The 20,234-nt window shown below is 42.1% G+C and overlaps 1 protein-coding gene across 6 annotated transcripts in view; it reads right to left on the minus strand.

Annotated features, from left to right (window-relative positions):
• RALGAPA2 (Ral GTPase activating protein catalytic subunit alpha 2) overlaps nucleotides 1-20,234 on the minus strand; it is a 323,095-nt gene that overhangs the window by 129,585 nt on the left and 173,276 nt on the right. For all 6 annotated transcript variants that reach the window (XM_019462380.2, XM_019462378.2, XM_019462384.2 and 3 more), the window contains 3 exons: nucleotides 14,209-14,337; nucleotides 13,311-13,369; nucleotides 5,959-6,067 (listed from right to left, as the gene is read on the minus strand). In XM_019462380.2, coding sequence (XP_019317925.2) covers nucleotides 5,959-6,067; nucleotides 13,311-13,369; nucleotides 14,209-14,337 — 297 coding nt within the window. The remainder of the gene's footprint in view (nucleotides 1-5,958; nucleotides 6,068-13,310; nucleotides 13,370-14,208; nucleotides 14,338-20,234) is intronic.

Genomic DNA, 20,234 nt, shown 5'->3' on the forward strand with positions numbered 1-20,234 from the left:
GGATACATTTCCTTGTTACGCATTAATTTTTTGAAAAATGTGTCCTGGTCCCACATTGCACGTGTACCATCCTTTAACTGCCTCTTGTCCACATGTATTAATTTCCTTAACATTCTATAGAAACAAAGAGCTGTTGTTCAGTCATCTGAAAATTAAAACCATAATTTCAAGTGCCTCATTCAGATTGCATAAATAATAGTTTTGACAATTGGAGGAAATTAAAAGGTAGTACATTACTGAGTATTCCCTGTGTGCTGGCCCTTTTAGAACTCTCCTCATTTTCGCATTGATGTATCTTCATTAACACCTCTGCAAGGTAGATATGATCTTCATTTTATAGAAACATGAAGTGATCAAGTGATTTCCCACCTTATAAAATTAAACTTCACCCACATGTGTAATGTACTAAGAAATGTGAAAATTTGGGAACTGTGAGAATATAATCCTATGTTATAATGTATTTATTCAATTACTTTGAGTGTGTTTTTGGAGTCTGGTGTGTGTACAAGGACCTTTGGATGCTCCCACTTCTTGCTAGATGGCATGTCAAAGGGGAGGGACGGTACTCACAAAGAACATTGGGTTGGATGGATGAAACAGATGAAAGACACCTTGTGCCTCTCTCCCTGCCCAGAACCTGGGGCTACCCTGCTGTCCCTACCTTATTATCTAAAGCCGAAAGGTTTGTCGCTGATTTTGGGTGTCTAAGGAAACCCCTGGATATGTAGCTTAGTTATTTCCACACCAGGAGCTCCAAGTCACATAAAGCAGGTACCAATTGACCTCAGCACCACACAGACATGGAAAAGTCAACATTTAGCAGCTCAGTGAAAATGTACAGGACGAGGAAGAAGGTAAGGCAAAGGGGATTACTTTGAACTCTGTAGAATAAACACTTTCCAAATACTCCTTCCTGATAGGTGCAAAGTGCACCCAGGGCAAGAGCGTCTGCCCTCAAGGGGCTCTCAGAGCCTGGCCTCTAGGCCTCAGATGACCTGATGCTCACGAGCCTCTTTCAACCCTGCAAACACTCTGGCTTGCTTCTGTCCCAAGGCCTTTGCCCTTACTCCCTGCTTTGCCTGGGATGCTGGCTTCTGCCACATCTCTCAGATCATGGCACTAAAGGCCTCCTCCGTGAGGCCACCTTGCCCATCCCAAGGAGTGGCAGTCTATCTGCTCCAGCTCTTCAGCTCCATCCTGCTTCGCTCTCGTGCTTTCCTCATGGCATTAAGGGCTATCAAGCCGATCATCTGTATTTGTCTGCCTGTTCTTTTGTGTTTGTTTTTCCACATCTTGTTTACCATTATGTTCCTAATGCCTTGCACACCCCCCGGAGAAGTAACGCATGACGAGTCTAAGGTGAAGACAGGAATAGCCACTGGATGTGTTTCCACTGCATCACAGGGGTCAGGTCGTGGGGTGGAAACATAAGGCTGGCATGGCTCTTACATCTAACTAGAAGCTGGGAGCAGACAAGAGGACAACGAGGAAATGAGAGCTATGGTAGACCAGACAAAGAGCCTCTGGGCAGAGGGATGAGGTGTGAGAGAGGGGGCAGGTGGTAGAGAGAATGGGGGAAGGGTGGAGGGAGAGCTGAGGTTAGGCCAGAAGAAGGCAGAGGGAGAGTGTTTCCTTCAAGGCAGCAGGTGGTAAGGCACTGCGGAAGCAAGGTCAGGCTGGAGGGCTGCAGGTGGGATGCTATTACTGACACGTGAATGCTGTGGGTGGTGGTGGGGAGAGACAAATCACTCATTCACTCACTCACTCATTCAGCACATATTCATGGAGTAATGACAATGTGCCAACACTGAGGGTGACACGTGGTAGCTACAGTTGTGAGGAGCACAGCAGGAAGGATAGGTTGTTGAATCGCTGTGTTGTACACCTGAAACTAACATCACACTGTGTGTCAACTATACTGCTTCACTGCTCAACACTGCACTCTGCTCCAACATGCCAGCATCTTCCTGCTCTTAGGATATATACCAACTCGTTTCTACCCCAGGGCCTTTGTACTGGGAGCTCCTTCTGCCCAGAGTGCCCCTTCCCTACACACTGCTCAGCTTCTTCTCATTACTGCTTTCCCCACTCACATGCCTTCACCTTTTCCTTTTACAGAGCATCTCTTGCTCTCAGTCCTCTCTATGGTGCACATGTGTGGTTGCTTGGCCAGTATCAATTCCTCCCTCACTCCTTAACTAATAGATCTATTTTGAGGTGCCTTCCCTCTCCCATGCAGGCCATCTCTCCCAGCTCCAGGAATGTGCCCTAACAGGCTTAAACGAATCAGAAGATTTTATTCCCAGTCTCAGTCGCTGGTACAGGGATGAGCGAGAAACCTCGACTAATGCATCTCAGTACCTCTTACGAGAATGCTGTGATGGAAGTCCTGCAGAACACAAACAAGGACACATGGGACCCTGACTCCTACTGGCAGACATCCTCCAACCCTGCAGGCATCCCACCCTAACATGAAGCCACCTCTGTGGACTACAGAGCAGTAGAGTTAGACAATTAGGTCAGTGTTGAGTGTTAATCTCCTGAATCAACCAACCCTGACCTCTTCCTTACCCATGTATTTTCCAGCTTTATGAATCAATATGTTCCCATGTTGTTTAAGCCAGAAAAAGAAAGAAAAAAAAAGTATAGGGCACAAGATGAACAGGGCAGATACAGTCTCTACTCTGAAGGACTAACAGTCTTGGGAACAGGCAGGGACCTGTTCACATATGTCCCTGAACGCCGTGCAGAGTGCTCTAGTCTGTGGGCTACTTGGTCAGACCCTGTGCAGACAGATTCCTCCGGTGGCAGGAGGGAGGACAGATCTGTGGGGGCCAGACTAGGGCCAAGGAGTTGGAAGGCACCAGGAGGCTCAGTTATTGGCAGGGGGAGACAGGATGGGTAGGGATGGCCCTAGGGCAGCAGGACTCTAGGACTGAAGTAAGGAGGGCGGGGAAAGTCAATGATGTCTCCTGAGATAGGGTAAGAGAAGGAACGACAGGTGAGGCTGAGGGTGGGGCTCGGGTTGGGCCTCCTCTCACTTGGGCTGCCAAGGAGACAGGGTTGGCAGCTCACCTGAGCCAGAGCCGAAGCTGCCACTCTAGTGCCCTCGGCCCCCACCTTGGAGGGGACACCTAGGTCTGTGACTACAGCTCAGGCTTAGAACCCTCCGCCCCCACCCACACACTCCCCCACCAGACACAACTAGCTGAGTAGAATTCTCCAGGCAGCTAGGCAGTGCTCTGCTCTCACTGTTTTTCATGGATACCTCCTGGGGAGCATTTCCCAGCCTTCTCTGACCATGCCCTTCCTGCATCTGAGGGAACACCTGAATCAGCCTCATCAAGTGTTCCTGAAGGGCAGGGTCACAGCAGAGTGGTGCCCAGAGCCATGTGGAATCCATAAGACAGGAAGCCCTTTCTGGCCTCATGCACCCTGTGCTGCTGGGGCCGGGCCTCCTTCTCTAGTCCGCCAGATGCTCCCCCTCCTAGCAGAGCCCTGAGCCTCCCTGGAGCCCCTCTTCTTAAGAGTTGTTGCTGTCACCCTTGCTCCCCGTGGCAACTCCTTCCCTGACAGCTCTCGGTTCTCTTAGATTCATGTGCTCCCTCCTTCAGTGAAAGTGCCACTGGCACAGGAACACAGGCTTCGGAGGGAGGCAGGCGGGGAGTTGCCCCAGCGTCCTGGAACTGCATCCATGAGTTTCCCTCTGCTATTCATACTGGTTAAAGGAAGGTTGATATGGTTGATCTCGGCCCTCTGATTTCTTAGCAATTCAAGCCGGTGCAAGGTCCTTGGCCTTCTTTAGCTGTGCTCTCTTTTATTGCCAAAATGGGGGGATCAGGAGCATCCTGGGGTGCAGGCTTCAACGGGACAGCCCCCACACTGTGGCGGGATGTCCCTGATAGAGCACGGCTCCAAGCATGGCAGCTACATTTTTTCTGGTACTCTATGTTTTCCTCATAATTGTAGAAAAACTATAGAGATTTTTGAAAATGTGGAGAACTACAACAGGAAAACGTAAGCCGTCATATATCCTTCTACTCTTGTTATCTATACTGCATAGAACCACATAGGGTAGAAGATTTATCTACAGATCTCCTTCACTCTGAGACACCACTGAATTATTAACAGCTTTTCCAGGAAGGGAGTAGGGGTGGGGAAGCCACAGCACATGCAATATACCTTTCTAGATTTAGGGAAAAAACTAGGATTGGAAAAATAGATCTTAGAATTGAGAAAATAGGATATTAAAAAGCAAATTATACTCTGCATAGATATACAATTGATATCCAACTTTTTTTCAATGTAATAGTTATATGTGAATATTTCACCATGGCTTTTGGAGTGTCTTATACACTGCAATTAGGGAAAAGCCCAGACATGGGGACAGGGTGTCCTGGGTTTGACCCTGGCAGACTCTCTATTTCCCAATCAGCTCATTTTCCACATCTGTGATGCAGAGGTTGCAGTAAGCCTTCACACAGAGGGTGGTTTTAAGGATTAAAAGCAACAACAAAGGTCAGCACCCTGCTCAGGCCAGAGGGAGGCCTCCTAAGTGATATTTTGGTTTGATCAATTTTCCATTCCTCATCACAGGGATCAGCAGCAAGTGTTTCTCCAGCTCTCCGGATCTGACTGGCACTCCCAGGTGTTGTGGAGGAGAGAATGGAGGATGGGGTGCACAGGTGGGAGGGGGTCAGAGGACATAAGACTTGGTCAGGAAGGGGAGTAGGTGAGGAGCACTGCCATGAAATCCGGCTGCAAAGACAGGCAGGGGCTAGACCAGAGGGCCGGATGCCAAGCCATGGGCAGGGGATGTCCCTGGCTGGTTATCCTGTGGGCTGAAGCACAAAGGTGACACAGCTCTATCGCTGGCCTGGTGATGACTGTCCCAGTGTCAGCTACAATGGTTGTTACTATTACAGCAACACATGACAGGCAGTAGAGAAGGGCAGGCATGAGCCTGGATGCTGGTATCAGATGCACAGTTTAGGGTCTGAACTTTGTCTTGACCAGGCTCTAGAGCCTGGAAAGAGCTCCTTGACCTTCCTGCACCTCAGCTTCTCCACTGTAAAGTGGGACAAGTGCCTAGCAGCTGAGAACTTCCACAAACCCCAGTACAGTGCCTGGCAGGGACTAGACACTCACCAGTTCTGGGGGGTATAATAACAGCAGTGCTAATTATTACCACCATCTCTAAACAGGAGCCAGAAAGGGACCTGGCAGGTTTTGAGCCCTGGTTTAGGAAGTGGCCTAACAGTATATATAAAAGTTCAGTTTTGTTTTCATGTTATACAGATCTGCTCTCAGTGCTGCTTCCATCCTTTATACCTGTGTGCCTGTGTGCTTAGGACTGGATTTCTCTGGGCCTTGCTTTCCTCTGGTGGGACATAGTGATTGTACCATCTACCTTGCAGAGCTGTTCTGAAGTATTGACTTTGCAATGAATGTGGGCCAGCATGTGAACCCAGTCAATGGCAAAACAAAAACAAAAAACAAAAAACAAACAAACACAAAAAACCCCAAAAAACACTCCCTCTTTTCATTAACAAAGCAAAGGAAGAAAGACATCCTAAAAGTGTGAAGGCCCAGTCAGGTGGCGAGTACTCAGGTCTCTCCCAGTCCCACTGCAGAGGCCAGGGCATGAAATCGCACTTTCTTGTCACTATTACCAACAGTGGTGTTGCTTGCCACAGGAAGAGCCCGGCCCACAGAGGAACCCCACTCAGGCAAAGGGGTCAGTCCAGGACAGCTCAGCCACCAGTGGGGAAGCAGCTATTGGTGGCCTCTTTTGTGAGCCTCACAGAACATTCAGCATGGCTCTCATAAAAACAATTTTTGATTTAAAACCCCTCTCTGATATAGGGAAAAAATAGTGATGGCGCTAATTCAAACTAGAACTGGTTGAATATCTGGGATACAGATTACTGTCAAATACACATCACGAATTGGGAATACCTTCAAAGTGACACCTATCACATTGATGGCCTCTTTCAGCTGAGGATGGCTCGTGCACTGGGCAAGCTCTTCGCATATCCAGACCCCGAGGGAGCAAATGGCGATGCATCTTTTGGAAAAGAAGGAAAAGAGGAAAACTCTCAAAAAATTTAACATGTTTTCTTGGTATTTTCATGTGACAAAGTATTTTAAATCTTTTTTTTACAAAGTAGCAAAAATTACACATACACTAACAGAGTGTCTTCCTGAGAAAAAAAGGGTAAGGACAAATAGAAATACTGATATTGGTTAGTAATTATTTAATGAAGTAAATGATATACTTCCTGTTAATAGTCACAGCCCATATATCAGTTATTTTTGCTGACATCTTCTTTAAATTTGAGAGAGAGAGAGAGAGAGAGAGAGAGAGAGAGAGAGAGAGAAAGCATACCCACGAGTGGAGGAGAGGGGCAGAGGAAGAGAGAGAGTATCTTTTTTTTTTTTTTTTAATATAATTTATTGTCAAATTGGCTAACATACAGTGTGTAAAGTGTGCTCTTGGTTTTTGGGGTCGAGTCCTGTGGTTCATTGTTTGCATACAACACCCAGTGCTCATCCCAACAAGTGCCCTCCTCCATGCCCATCACCCATTTTCCCTCTCCCCCACCCCCATCCACCCTCAGTTTGTTCTCTGGACTTAAGAGTCTCTTGTGGTTTGCCTCCCTCCCTCTTTGTTTGTAACTATTTTTTCCCTTCCCCTCCCCGGTCTTCTGTTAAGTTTCTCAAGATCCACATATGAGTGAAAACATATGATATCTTTCTTTCTCTGACTGACTTATATAATACCTTCCGGCTCCATCCATGTTGCTGTAAATGGCAAGACTTCATTCTTTCTCATTGCCAAGTAGTACTCCGTTGTATATATAAACCACATCTTCTTTATCCACTCATCAGTTGATGGAAATTTAGGCTCTTTCCATGATTTGGCTATTGTTGAAAGTGCTGTTATAAACATTGGGGTACATGTGCCCCTATGAATCAGCACCCCTGTATCCTTTGGATAAATTCCTAGTAGTGCTATTGCTGGGTTGTAGGGTAGTTCTATTTTTAATTTTTTGAGGTACCTCTCCACTGTTTTCCAGAGCGGCTGCACCAGTTTGCATTCCCACCAACAGTGCAAGAGGGTTCCCACTTCTCTGCATAGTCACCAGCATCTGTTGTTTTCTGAGTTGTTCATTTTATTTTTGCTGACATTTTTAACTACACTGTATTGCTTCAAGATAGTTTTGACGAATAATCAAAGACATGAATCTCAGAAAATCGTTGGAAATTGAGTTTGTAATTGTTTTCCCTACAATAAAATACACAACACCTACTACAAACAGAATACAAACCCTATATTCCATTGTAAAGAATATTTGAACACAACTTCCAGAATCAGCTGCACTGTTATCTTTTAAACAATAAGTGAGGACAAAGCTTTCTTCAAATTACACAGTCCTTTAAAAATTACCTTTCTCAATTGTAAATCATTTTTAAATGGTAATTCTCTTTGGAACTGATATATTCCACTATCTTTTGCAATGATCAAAAAGTCATACTCCTGTTAATTTTTTCTGAATGCCCACATATAAAATTAAAATACTTGCTCCCGGGGCGCCTGGGTGGCGCAGTCGGTTAAGCGTCCGACTTCAGCCAGGTCACGATCTCACGGTCCGTGAGTTCGAGCCCCGCGTCAGGCTCTGGGCTGATGGCTCGGAGCCTGGAGCCTGTTTCCGATTCTGTGTCTCCCTCTCTCTCTGCCCCTCCCCCATTCATGCTCTGTCTCTCTCTGTCCCAAAAATAAAAAAAAAAAAAAAAAAAAAAAAAAACGTTGAAAAAAAAAAAAATACTTGCTCCCAAACCTGGTCATTTTCAGAACAAAAGGGGGGTTCAAGTCCCTGCTTGGAACCAGAAGTTAACTGTAGGATGTATATGTTGTTCTTTGTAATAAGAGGTCACATCCAGTACCAATTAAACTGAACGTACTGCTCAGCTCTCCACAGTAAAAGTTCTTTGTATTCAGTATAATTCAGCAATTAAAATAAATATATTTTGAGGTTTTAAAACCACCATATTTCACTGGAATCTCACCTCTTTAAATTAAGACAGACTAAGGGCTTCAGAACACGTTTATTAAAAGTCCTTTGGAGGCTAGGTCACCTTCTACTTAAATGCACTCAGTATAAATGGGCAGCCCAGTTTATAAGGTGTGCCTGGCCTTCTTTGGTTCTCTGACAACAGCATAATACATGAATTCCACACGCTTTGAACCCTCGACTTCCCTCACTGTATAGAACTGTCTCCTCTTGCCTCATCCCTACGCTTATTCTCAGTCTAGAAACTGCACTTTGTATTCTTAGTTTGCGCTCTTTGCCATGTATTCTACATGCTTTCAAATAGCCTTTTTATCTTCCCCCAGCTTAACTGATTATTTAACCCACTAAAATCTAACTTGGAATTATACCCCCAATCATATTTTTACCACTTCAAGAGCCTCTCTTCCTTTGCATGCTTGAATGTGTGTGTGTGTGTCTATAAATACACATACTTTTTTTTTTTTTTTACAATCCATTAACCTTTGTTAAATGTAATTCATTCAGAGCAAAGATCTCTCATTTCTTACGAACACCTGCATTACTCTGTAACTATTAGCCCCGCATGACAGAGAACTTTTGTGACCCATAAAGTGGTTTCCTAATGTGAACCACTCTCACCTGCCTTGAGTTTTAAAGCCACACTAGCTTATAGCTGCTCTTCCATGCTATTTTTTCTCTTTTCAACATATCATTTAGCATCCCCATCTAGCATCTTCCGATTCTAATACTCTGTTACCCCTTACGTGTTTGAGTTCCTGTCAGTTAGGTTCTCTGTATCCCAAATGTGTCCTTTGCGATCCCAAATGAGTTCTATCTCTCAAAACTTTTTTTTTAGCTAATGGCAATGCCACCTTCACTCTCCTTTGTACACCAACGCACTTTCTGGAACTGTTTGCTACCATCCCATCTCACACCACCCAATTTACGTAACTTACTCTTTTTTCTGAACTCTTCTACATTATTATCACTCACAATTATAACTATCTTCTCTCGTGATTCTCCTCCATTTATTTGGAATCTTGATCATATTTCTGCTTATCTGCACTTGCATGAACTCAATTTCATTGTCTAACTCCTCTCATACTCAGCTAATAAAGACTGAGCATATCATACACATTCTATTCCATTTTTAACTCCACAGATATTTGGCTTTCTACAGTAAGGAAAAAGTGGGAGAGGAAGGTATTGCTAAGACATGTTAAAGGTTTGAATGTGGTGCATATGTGAAAAGGAGAAATCAAGGATTTTCCCCAAGTTTCTGTACTGAAAATCTGAGATGATGGTGCCCTTTACCAAGGGGGGAGTCTGAGGGATGGTCAGGAGACTCAAGGATTCATCTGTGGTTGTGTTAACTTTGTATGTGTTAAGACATCCAAGTTGAGGTATCAAGTAGGCAGTTTAATATATAAGCCTGAATATATGAGGGGTTCACAGAAGAGGCCAGGTAAATAAATTCAGTATCATTAGTAAGTAGGTGGTATTTAAAGTCTAGTTAGAATAAATAAGAGCACCTAGGAGCGTCATGGAGGGAGGAGAGGACCACTCCTAAACCTCGAGTCACCAACTTGCAGAAGTTAGGTGCAGGAGGGAGACAGAACAGGAGAAGCGTGGTAACATAGGAATAAAATAAGAAGGTTGTATTCTAAGGCCTGACATTGTTTAGGAAGAGGGTAAAGACAGCCTTATTTCAGAATTAGTAACACAAGTATGCATATTACAATTTCTTTTTTTTAAATGTTTATCTATTTTGAGAGAAAGAGAGTATGTGTGTGCTTGAGCATGGGAGGGACAGGGGTGGGGAAAGAGAGAGACAGAAAAAGAGAGAGGGAGGGAGGGAGGGAGAGGGAGAGAATCCTAAATGATGTGGGATTCAGCACAGAGCCCGATGTGGGGCTCAATCTCATGATCCTGGGATCATGATCTGAACAGAAATCAAGAGTCAGATGCTTAACTGACTGAGCCACCCAGGTGCCCCATTAAAATTTCTAGGGTAACTTTTAAGAAAACTGAAAGAGAGTCTATGACTCCTAAGAAATTAGAGAAAAAATGGAATGTGGGAAAAATCATCTGGAAGGGAGGAAGTTAGGAAGTTAGGAAGGAAGGAAGAAAGGAAGGAAAGGAGAAGGGAAGAATGAAGGTGAGAAAAGGGAGAAAATGAGAGAATACTGAGGACAAATAACAAAATACAAAGATGAAAGAAATACATCCAAATATGTCAGTAATTGCAGCAAATGTAAATGAACTAAAGATTCAGCTAAAAGATAAAAATCAGACAGTATAAATGTATAAAATAAAATATGTACAATTTTTGCAAAGACATTTAAAAGAGAAGAATATAGAAAAGTTAAATTTAAAAGGATAGAAAATATTGGGGTGCCTCAGTAGCTCAGTGGGTTAAGCGTCTGACTCTTGGTTTCAGCTCAGCTCATGATCTCATGGTTTATGAGTTCGAGCCCCACATAGGGCTCTGTGCTGACAGAGTGGAGCTTGTCTGAGATTCTGTCTCCCTCTCTCTCTCTGCCCCTCCCTTGCTTGCTCACTTGTATTTTCTCTCAAAAATAAATAAAAATTGAAAAAAATAAAAATAAAAGGATAGAAAATATCATTTAAAAATATCCATATCAATATCAGATAAGTAGTCTTTAAGGTAGGGGTGCCTGGGTGGCTCAGTCAGTTGAGCATCCAACTTCGGCTCAGGTCATGATCTTGAGGTTTCACAAGTTCAAGCCTCATGTTGGGCTCTGCTGGCTGACAACTCAGAGTCTGGAGCCTGCATCGGATTCTCTCTCTCTGCCCCTCGACTGCTCATACTCTGTCTCTCTCTTTCTCAAAAATAAATAAAAGAGATGGGATTCTATATAGAGATTTGATAATTCTATACTTCTATGCAGCTAATAATATAGCTTCAAAATATATAAAACAAAAATTGACAGATATATAAGGGAAATAGATAAATGTACCATAATAGTGGGATATCTTAATCCATCTTTCTCAGTTAATGATCAAGATGATGAAAAAATTAGAAAGGATTTAAAGTATTTGAAAGACATGATTAAAAAATTAATCAAACGGACACATCTAGAGCACTACACCCAACAACTGAAGAAATGGTATACACATTCTTTTCAACCATATACAGGACATGTGCAGAAAATGACTACATACTGAGCCATAGAGCAAATCTCAACAATTTCAAAGATTGTTACTTGGCAGGCAACATATTTAATCTACAATGCCTTTAAGACATCAGCAGCAAAAAGATAAATAAAAATAACCATGTGTTTAAAAATGAAGGAATATATTTCTAAATAAATCATGACTCAGTGAAGGAATCATAATGGAAACTGGAAAAAATTTCAGTGGAAAAATATTACATATCAAACGTAGAGAACTCAGATAAAGTGGCACTTAGAAATAAACATAGGGACTTAAATGTTGGTATCTGTAAAGGAGAAAGGCTGAATTAGTATACTGAGTTAATATACTGGCATATATCAGAATTAATATACTGATGAAAAGAAAATGAGTGGCAGAATGTAAAGAAAGCAGAAGAAAGAACATAAAAAAGAGCAGAAAGTAGAAAATAAAAACAAATACAGAATAAAGAGGCTGGAACAAAGACAAAAGTATATTCTTAGAAAAGACTAACAAAGTTGACAGACCTTTGGCAAGATGTGTGAGAAAAATCAGAGAATACAGAAAAGGATCAGAGATTAAGAAGTGCATAGAGCTACGAAAAGATAGCGAAAGGATAATGGAGCCATCATGAATGCAAGGGTATTTCAAAACTTAGAAGGAATGGACAAATTTCTAGACTTTAGTTTATCTAAGCTGTCAAATAAAACAAAACCTTAAAATTCCTAAACAATCATGGAAGAAAACAAGTCAGTGGTTAACCCTCTCATAAATAACCAGACTTAGATAGTTTTACCATCAAGGTCTAAATACACAAGAGCACGAACTCCCAGTTTTACAAAAACTCTTGCTGACTTAAGAGAATGAAACAATACTTCACTCATTTTGGAAGAAGACATAACCCTGTAATCAAGCCTGATAAGGATAGGATGGGGAAAGAAAATTACAGGCCATAAATATAAATGGAACTTTACTCAACAAAATGTTACTCAAATCAGATCCAGTACTGTATAAACCACATTGAGTTTATCCCCAAATTCAAGGTTACTCTAATATGAACAAATTGATAATGAATTTATAGCTTCTGGTAATGGAAGACTAGAAAACGTGTACTAAACCATCCACCAAAGCCGCTGAAGAAGTTAGTAAAAAAAATAACCTCCCCCCACCAAAAAAAAAAAAAAAAAAATCCTCTTAAATTCATCAAAGAGCTGACAAGGTGGTGATGGTTGATGGGCTGTTAGAAAGAGAACAGGGTAGGAGCTGATTCCCGGGCAGCAAGAGGCTTAGCTGGGCTTAGCTGACCTTATGGGGTTGGAGGCAGGGGATAAGAAAATGGTGTTTCCCTCCACCAGTGTTCCCAGCTTTGGGCTTCACCCTGGAAGGACAGGTTGCAACTTTTCATTATGTAGGTGGCCCAGAAAACCTATCTTGGTAACAGACTGCCAGCGACCTTAGATGCTTGGCAGAGGCAACTAAAATGTTTCCAGACATTGCTAAAAGTCTCCTGGGGTACAAAATCTCTTCTGGTTGAGAATCACTACCCTATACATACACCATTTGTATAAGTTTTTGGTTTATCCTTCCATTTTCTTCTTCATTAAAAATAACAGGGAGTGCATATATATATTTGTAATCTTGTTTTTTCTTTCACAAAATGTAATAATAACCTTCTGCACCTTACTGTTTTCACTTAATAACAGCACACTTTTAAAAAATTAAGTAAAGCACATTCTCAACATAATTCTTACTACACTTAAATTTTTTTTTTTTTTTTTTTGAGAGAGAGAGAGAGAGAGAGCGAGCATGTGCACACAAGCAGGGACAGGTGCAGAGGTAGAAAAAGAAAGAATCTTAAGCAGGCTCCATGCTCAGAGTGGAGCCCGACACAGGGCTTGATCCCATGACTGTGAGATCATGACCTGAGCTGAAATCAAGAGTCGGATGCTTAACTGAGCCACCCAGGTGCCCCTTTACTATACTTATTAGTGGGTGTATGAGTAATGTGGAAAAAGTGTTGTTTTTTTTTAACATTAACTGTTCACACATAAATTTGTATTTTAAAATCCTAAAATAGTTTACCTTTTTGTCAACATTTACCTTGCACATTCATTTGGTTCCTCTGTGGCATTCTTCAGTAAAATATTTATGAGGTAATGCTAAAAACAAAAAATTAAGTAAAATAAAAACTTTGTTTAGTAGTTGGTTTCCCACATGTTCTGACTGTGTTCCTGGAAGTCAGGAGCTCCTGAAGGACCAGGGAGGACCTGGGGGGAAGAGACATAGGGCTCGGGGGAGCAGCCTGGTTGCGGTCTCAGCCAGGGCCTCCCTGGGCAATTAAGCCAGCGTAGGGAAGAGGGTTTCTGGGTGCACAATAAAAACCTAGCAAAGCAATTGAGACTTCAGATAGGAAAAGCTCGGTTTTCTTTTACTTTAATTAGGTTATATATTGTACACTAAATTATATATTATAATTATGTACTGTAAGTAGATAAGATAGATTCTGAGATTTGAAAAGCATATTTGTTTGCCTCAAAGTCAGTTGAGGAGAGAACAAATGCTTACTTTTATTCTCTAAGGAATGAATAACCTGACATTTCAAATGATTAGTAGTATTTAATCAGGCTAACAACAGGACTGAATATTTAGTTTATTTCAATTATTCCTTATAAACTCATTGGATGCACTAATGCAGCACAATTGAACCTAAAATTATTACAAAGGATGATTCATTACATAATTAGGATCCATAGGCATGATAAACAGACCTAATAAAAAACACCCAAGGAACCTATCAGTTATAACTGCGATGTGCTCTGATTCGGATACATTTAATCCCCTGAAAACAGCCTTCTGAAAACAAAAACTACTGAAACATTTAAACAATAAAGCAGAACTTTCAGGGATAAGGGGATCAATGCACAATAATGGAAGCGATGGCCACAGAGCTGGAACTAGAAGATGGTAAACCTGAGAGTCACTCAAAGGCAGCAGGTACCTTGACGTCTTCGGTTCCTGTGATGACTTCACTGACTTCCGGCACAGACTGCAGCAAAGGGATCTCCTGGTAGGTGTTTGGAAAGCAGACAAGAGAACCAAGAATGGTGAGAGCTTCTGAATGAGGTGCCTGCACACAAAAAAGTGAAAGTGCTCATTTTTCTTTTGCTAAGCCAGAAACTTTACTTAAGCAACAGACTTTACTTTTTCATGATTTCAAGAGGGAATCTTTATTTTATCCTAGATAAGAAATATCAAACTATGCTGGTTATTTTCCTCCAGGTGAACAGTTAAACAAGACAGGTTTGTCTAAATGAAAAAGCAAATTTCCAAGGAATGGAAAATAACGTTATACTTGAATACAAAAAAGCACTGTGAAAACTGGTCTGCAGATGCATTCAGATTCAGAAAAGCAAATGACTCAATTATGACTTTTACCTTTTATTTTTATGTGTTTTTAGTCTTAATGTTCTTGACAAGGCAGGGTAAGGGATATCAACTTAATATTATTTTTGCTGTGAAGACAGTTAACAAAAATTCATAAGGGAGAAGGGTTGGCGCTGAATTTCAGAAGGCAGGGAAAGAGCACACACCATCCACCAAATTTCCTGTCTCACCAAGAACTACTTTGCAAAATAACACATAGTGATTGACATCTAGTGATACAAAATCACTTGTTTGTCCACTACTGGAATTAGGACTATATCAACCTCACGCCAGTCAGAGTGGCCAAAATGAACAAATCAGGAGACCATAGATGCTGGAGAGGATGTGGAGAAACGGGAATCCTCTTGCACTGTTGGTGGGAATACAAACTGGTGCAGCCACTCTGGAAAACAGTGTGGAGGTTCCTCAAAAAATTAAAAATAGACCTACCCTATGACCCAGCAGTAGCACTGCTAGGAATTTACCCAAGGGATACAGGAGTACTGATGCATAAGGGGCACTTGTACCCCAATGTTTATAGCAGCACTCTCAACAATAGCCAAATTATGGAAAGAGCCTAAATGTCCATCAACTGATGAATGGATAAAGAAATTGTGGTTTATATACACAATGGAGTACTATGTGGCAATGAGAAAGAATGAAATATGGCCCTTTGTAGCAACGTGGAAGGAACTGGAGAGTGTTATGCTAAGTGAAATAAGCCATACAGAGAAAGACAGATACCATATGTGTTCACTCTTATGTGGATCCTGAGAAACTTAACAGGAACCCATGGGGGAGGGGAAGGAAAAAAAAAAAAAAAGAGAGAGAGAGAGAGAGAGAGGTTAGAGTGGGAGAGAGCCAAAGCATAAGAGACTCTTAGAAAATGAGAACAAACTGAGGGCTGATGGGTGGGAGGGAGGGGAGGGTAGGTGATGGGTATTGAAGAGGGCATCTTTTTGGGATGAGCACTGGGTGTTGTATGGAAACCAATTTGACAATAAATTTCATATATTTAAATAAAAAAAATCCAGTAGAAAAATAAAGGAATATAACAAAGGAGGCATTTCACAAGATTTCAATTCAGCCAACACTTACTAGCAGCTATGATTAGCCAAGAATAGGGCAGACACCACGATTACAGAGGTATGTCATTCGCCCACCTTCCCATCTGTCCATCTTTTTTTTTTTTAAAGTTTATGTATTTTTGAGGGGGGGATGAATAGGAGAGGGAGAGAGAGAGAGAAGGCATAAAATCACAAGCAGGCTCCCCGCTATCTGCGCAGAGCACAAACTGCGAAATCAAGATCAAGAGGCAGATGCTTAACCGACTGAGCCACCCAGCCATCCGTTTTTCTGTCTACCTACTACTATCTAGCAATTATAATAATGGTGGCAAACACAGAGCTCTCACTCAGTGCTAAGCACTGTTCTAAATGCTGTACAAGCATTTCCTCCTAGAATACCCTCAGCAACCCAATGACCTAGATACTATTATCATTTCTACTTTACAAGTGAGAAAACTGAGGCTCGGAGAAATTCAGTGGCTTTTCAAGTGACAGACCCTGATTTGCACTGAGGCCATCTAATTCCAGGGTCCACACTGGGCCTATATTGTTAAGCACCCGGGGTAGGAAATGAAAGGGAGTCTCCCTCCCCCAGAGAGATGGCAGTGTAGCATGTGGAGTGTGGGAGGAAAGGCAAATAGCGGTTATACGTAATTCAGGAAAGCACTTGCTATGTGAGCCATAGAGTAGGGATATCACAAGAACGCAGAGCATTCATCTTTTACCTCGCTTGGTTCTCATCAGCACACAGGTAAACAAAAGACAATATAAAACACACAGAGAGATATTCTATGGGAACCAAAACGAGGCAATGATTTGTTCTGTTCAGGATAGTTAGGGACACTAAGACCAACCGCTGCTAAAAGTCGCATAAGCCACAGGAGCCAGCCAGGCTGGTGGAGTGAGGGAGTGAGGTGAGGGGTGAGAGGCATGGTACGGGCAGTGGGAATAGAAAAGGCAGAGGACCCGGGCACCCATGGACCTGAAAAAGGCCCCAGGTGCACAGAGCCGGGAGGCCATACAGGCCCTGGAGTTCCCCAGGGACGGAGTCTGAGAAAGACACCCAGGGCTCTCAGGGAATAACCCCCAGGGCCACGTAGCACAGTTCCCATCTCATTCTGCCTGAGCAGTGATGCCCTCAGAATGGAGCAGGAGTGTGGGGTGATGGATGCTTTCAGGGAGAGCAGAGTGTCAGTCACTGAAGCGCAGTACAGGCCAGAGTGAAGGCAGCTATGAGTGCAGCCATAGCATCAGGGATGAAGTTGCTGTATCTTTAATGGTTTATTTCATTTTTTAAATACGAAGATTTGAAACCACTAGAGCAAACTGAAAATGTTAAGACTAGCCAAAGTCCGTCAGTGAGTACAGTTCCATGTTACATGACCTGTGGTCACCACCCAGGCCTTTCCTCACCTGACCCCACGCCAGCGACGATGTAGGTGCCAGCTCCCTCGTGCCTGGGAACACCTGCACCATTTGGCCCTGGGACACCTTTCTGGGCTCCTAAGGTGGTCTGACAGTCTCAGTGCTGGAACGCCTTGTTTCCTCAGGATCTAAACTCCGGGACACTGAGTGTGGTTCTGTGCCCTCTTCTCTTTCAGATCTATACTCACTCCCAAAGGATATTCAGCCCCAAGATTTCAATGCCTCCTAAATGTTGGACTCCTCAATATTTCTGTCTAGACCAGACTTCCCACCTGAAGTCCAGGTTTGTATGTCATCTCACCTCAGGGGTCCAGAGGGATCTCACACTGACAAGCTCCACCTAGACCACGGTCCTGTCCTTCTGTGTAACCCTACCCCATCACCAGCACTCTGTCCCCTTATCCGAGGCCTTTCCTTTCCTTTATTTTATGTTAAGAAGCAAACTCAAAACATTGTGTCATTCCACCTCTGAGGTCTCCAGCATCCCTGCTTTGGGTTTTTTTCTTTGCATACATCACTTTCTGAGCTGTTAGTCACTTAATATTTATAACCCCACAAAGGCAGGGGTTAGGTGGTCTTCATCACTTCTCTACCCCAGTGGGTGCTCAATAAATACCATCCTGAGATAAGGGGAGGCTGCTGCTGTCCCTGTTTATCTGACGGACACTGATGGTCTTTCGGGTCTCTGCTTCAGCTTCACTTCTTCCATGAAGACCTTTCTAATGTATGTCTTCCCCTCCACCTCTTACCCGGCAGAATGAACACTTCCTCAGTTGGTGCCCCCGTGGGTTCTGGATGTGATTTTACTGTGGCTGCTAGAAACTCATGCACAAATATTAAACACTTGGTGTACCCATCTGGTTCCTTGAGGCTAGGGGCCCTGTCATACTCAGCCAGGCCAGGTCCCAGCATGTAGTAGGCCCACAGTAAACATTTCTCAAACAGCCTTGCTTTGTTGGCCCTCATTATCTGCTGCCCTTTATCCATCAGACAATCTTTTTTCTTTTTTTTTTTTTTTTCTTTTTCTTTTTTTTAGACTTACCCATCAGACAATCCTGGTTTAGACTTCATTGAGATTGATACCTTCCCCTGAGTGGCTTAACTATCGTGTTGTACATGAGCCTGGCTTGAACTGTGGACTTTTAGATTGCGTGCTAGGCTATATAACAACTAGATATAAAACATCAGATCTTAAATAAAATTAAGGAGTTTGTTACACAGCTTTATTCAATGAATGTGGTAAATGACAATACTTTTTTGGCCTAAGCACTGAGCCTAGGGTGAGTCCCAATTTACACACAGGAGAATGAGGAGAATGAAGAGAATGAGGCTCATGTGTATAAGCATATTGTCTAAGGTTAGAGAACAATACAAGGCAACACTGGGATGGAACCCAGGTCCGACCCTATAGAGTTCCAGGGTAAAGCATGGGAAGGGGAATATATGCAATACTCTGTCCTATGTGCACACAACTGATCTGTCCCACTGGTGATGGACATTTGGATTAGTTCTAGTTTTAGGCTACTGTGAAGAATGTTTGCTGAGCACAAGCTCCAACCCATATTTTGGTGACCTGTGTGTGCGTTTCTCTTTCCCTCAGCAGGGCATAGCAGGGGTACTTCAAACTTGTATTTAACTTGTGTTAGCCAAAAACTTGACTGAGTAGGTGTGCCCCATCACCAGTTCCCCTACAACTTTAAACTTCAAGTTTAAACTAAGAGAGAAATTCAAGGCAATTTATAGTTACTATTCTTTCATGTAACTTTTACATTCACATGATCATATTTTCTTTCTCTTTCTAAAAAAATATATTTTGGAAAGCTACTTTAATATCTTACCTAGCCAAGAGATAAGTTTTCACAGAGAATGACTGCCATGCATGGCATCATCTCTAGAAAGGGTGTGGCATTTTTATAGGAAACCCTAGTATCAAGTAAGGAAACTATTAATAAAGAAGTATGGTTTTCCTTCCTGTATCTTGTGAATTTGTTCAATGTTGATCTGAATGATAAAAAATAAATTTGAAGGTTCTTTGAGAATGATTATCCTAAAATCTTTTTCAGAAACAAAGAAGTATAAAAATTTCCTATTCCTTAAAAAAAACAGTTGAACAAATTCAACATCTTTCTTCCTTTTTTCTTCTACCTTTCTTTTTTATCCTTCCCTTTCATTGCTCTCTCTTTTCCCTTCCCTTTGCTTTTTAACTTATCCTTATAAGAAAAAGTTAGCACATGAAAATGCCAGCATGAAATACCATCTATACATAAGGTATTAAAAACAACTTAAATTAAAATCCAGGGTTGGAGTTTGAATTTACCCTGCAGAGGAGACAGAAGTAGAGTGAAAAAGTAGCAATATATCAAACAAAATTTAGGTAGCTAAATACTCATATTGATTTCAATACAAGTCCCTGGAAAACAGTAAAGCTAATTATATTCACACCATTTGAAAAGGAAAACAATGAGTCTGAACAGGTAACAGGTGTACAGAGCACAAAAGTGAGAGGCCCTTTATGTGTAAATGTATAAGAGTGTTCTACCAAAAGACATTAACACATTGCGCTAATAGTGGAAGTAAATGTGGAGATTGCAGATAATCTTTTTGTAGCCATGAATGTTCATTTAGTCCACTCGATTCTCATTGTTTAGTGTAAGAATTTTGCCAGAGTTTTACTGCACAATTAATAATATGTATTCATCATCTGCTTAAAATTTAAGTGTTCTCACATTAAAAAATATTTTGTTAGACTTATAAAAACCAAGATAATAATTTAAAAAATTATTGATAATGTACACTTAAAATTCTCTCTTTACTACAGACATCTCTGTGCCACCATTTACTGGAAAATGCTAATAGACTCTAAGAGACAACTCCTGCTTCTGACTGTGTAAATGTACTGAAACATTAGTGAGGATATGATTTTTCACACTCTGGCCTTTTGATGAAACGCCTTCCCAATACCAGTGTGTCATCTTATCCTACAATTTCACACATCAGCTGCCAGGGCATCTACCCCAGAGCCCAGTTTCACATTGCACTAATGAGTCAACACCTGTTAAGAGTGGAGAAATCTGAACCTTGTTAGCGATTGTGAAGTCTCCTGGGAGTT

Source organism: Panthera pardus, unplaced genomic scaffold, assembly GCF_024362965.1.
Source record: "Panthera pardus isolate Hobbes unplaced genomic scaffold, ASM2436296v1 HiC_scaffold_25, whole genome shotgun sequence".
NCBI lineage: Eukaryota > Metazoa > Chordata > Mammalia > Carnivora > Felidae > Panthera > Panthera pardus.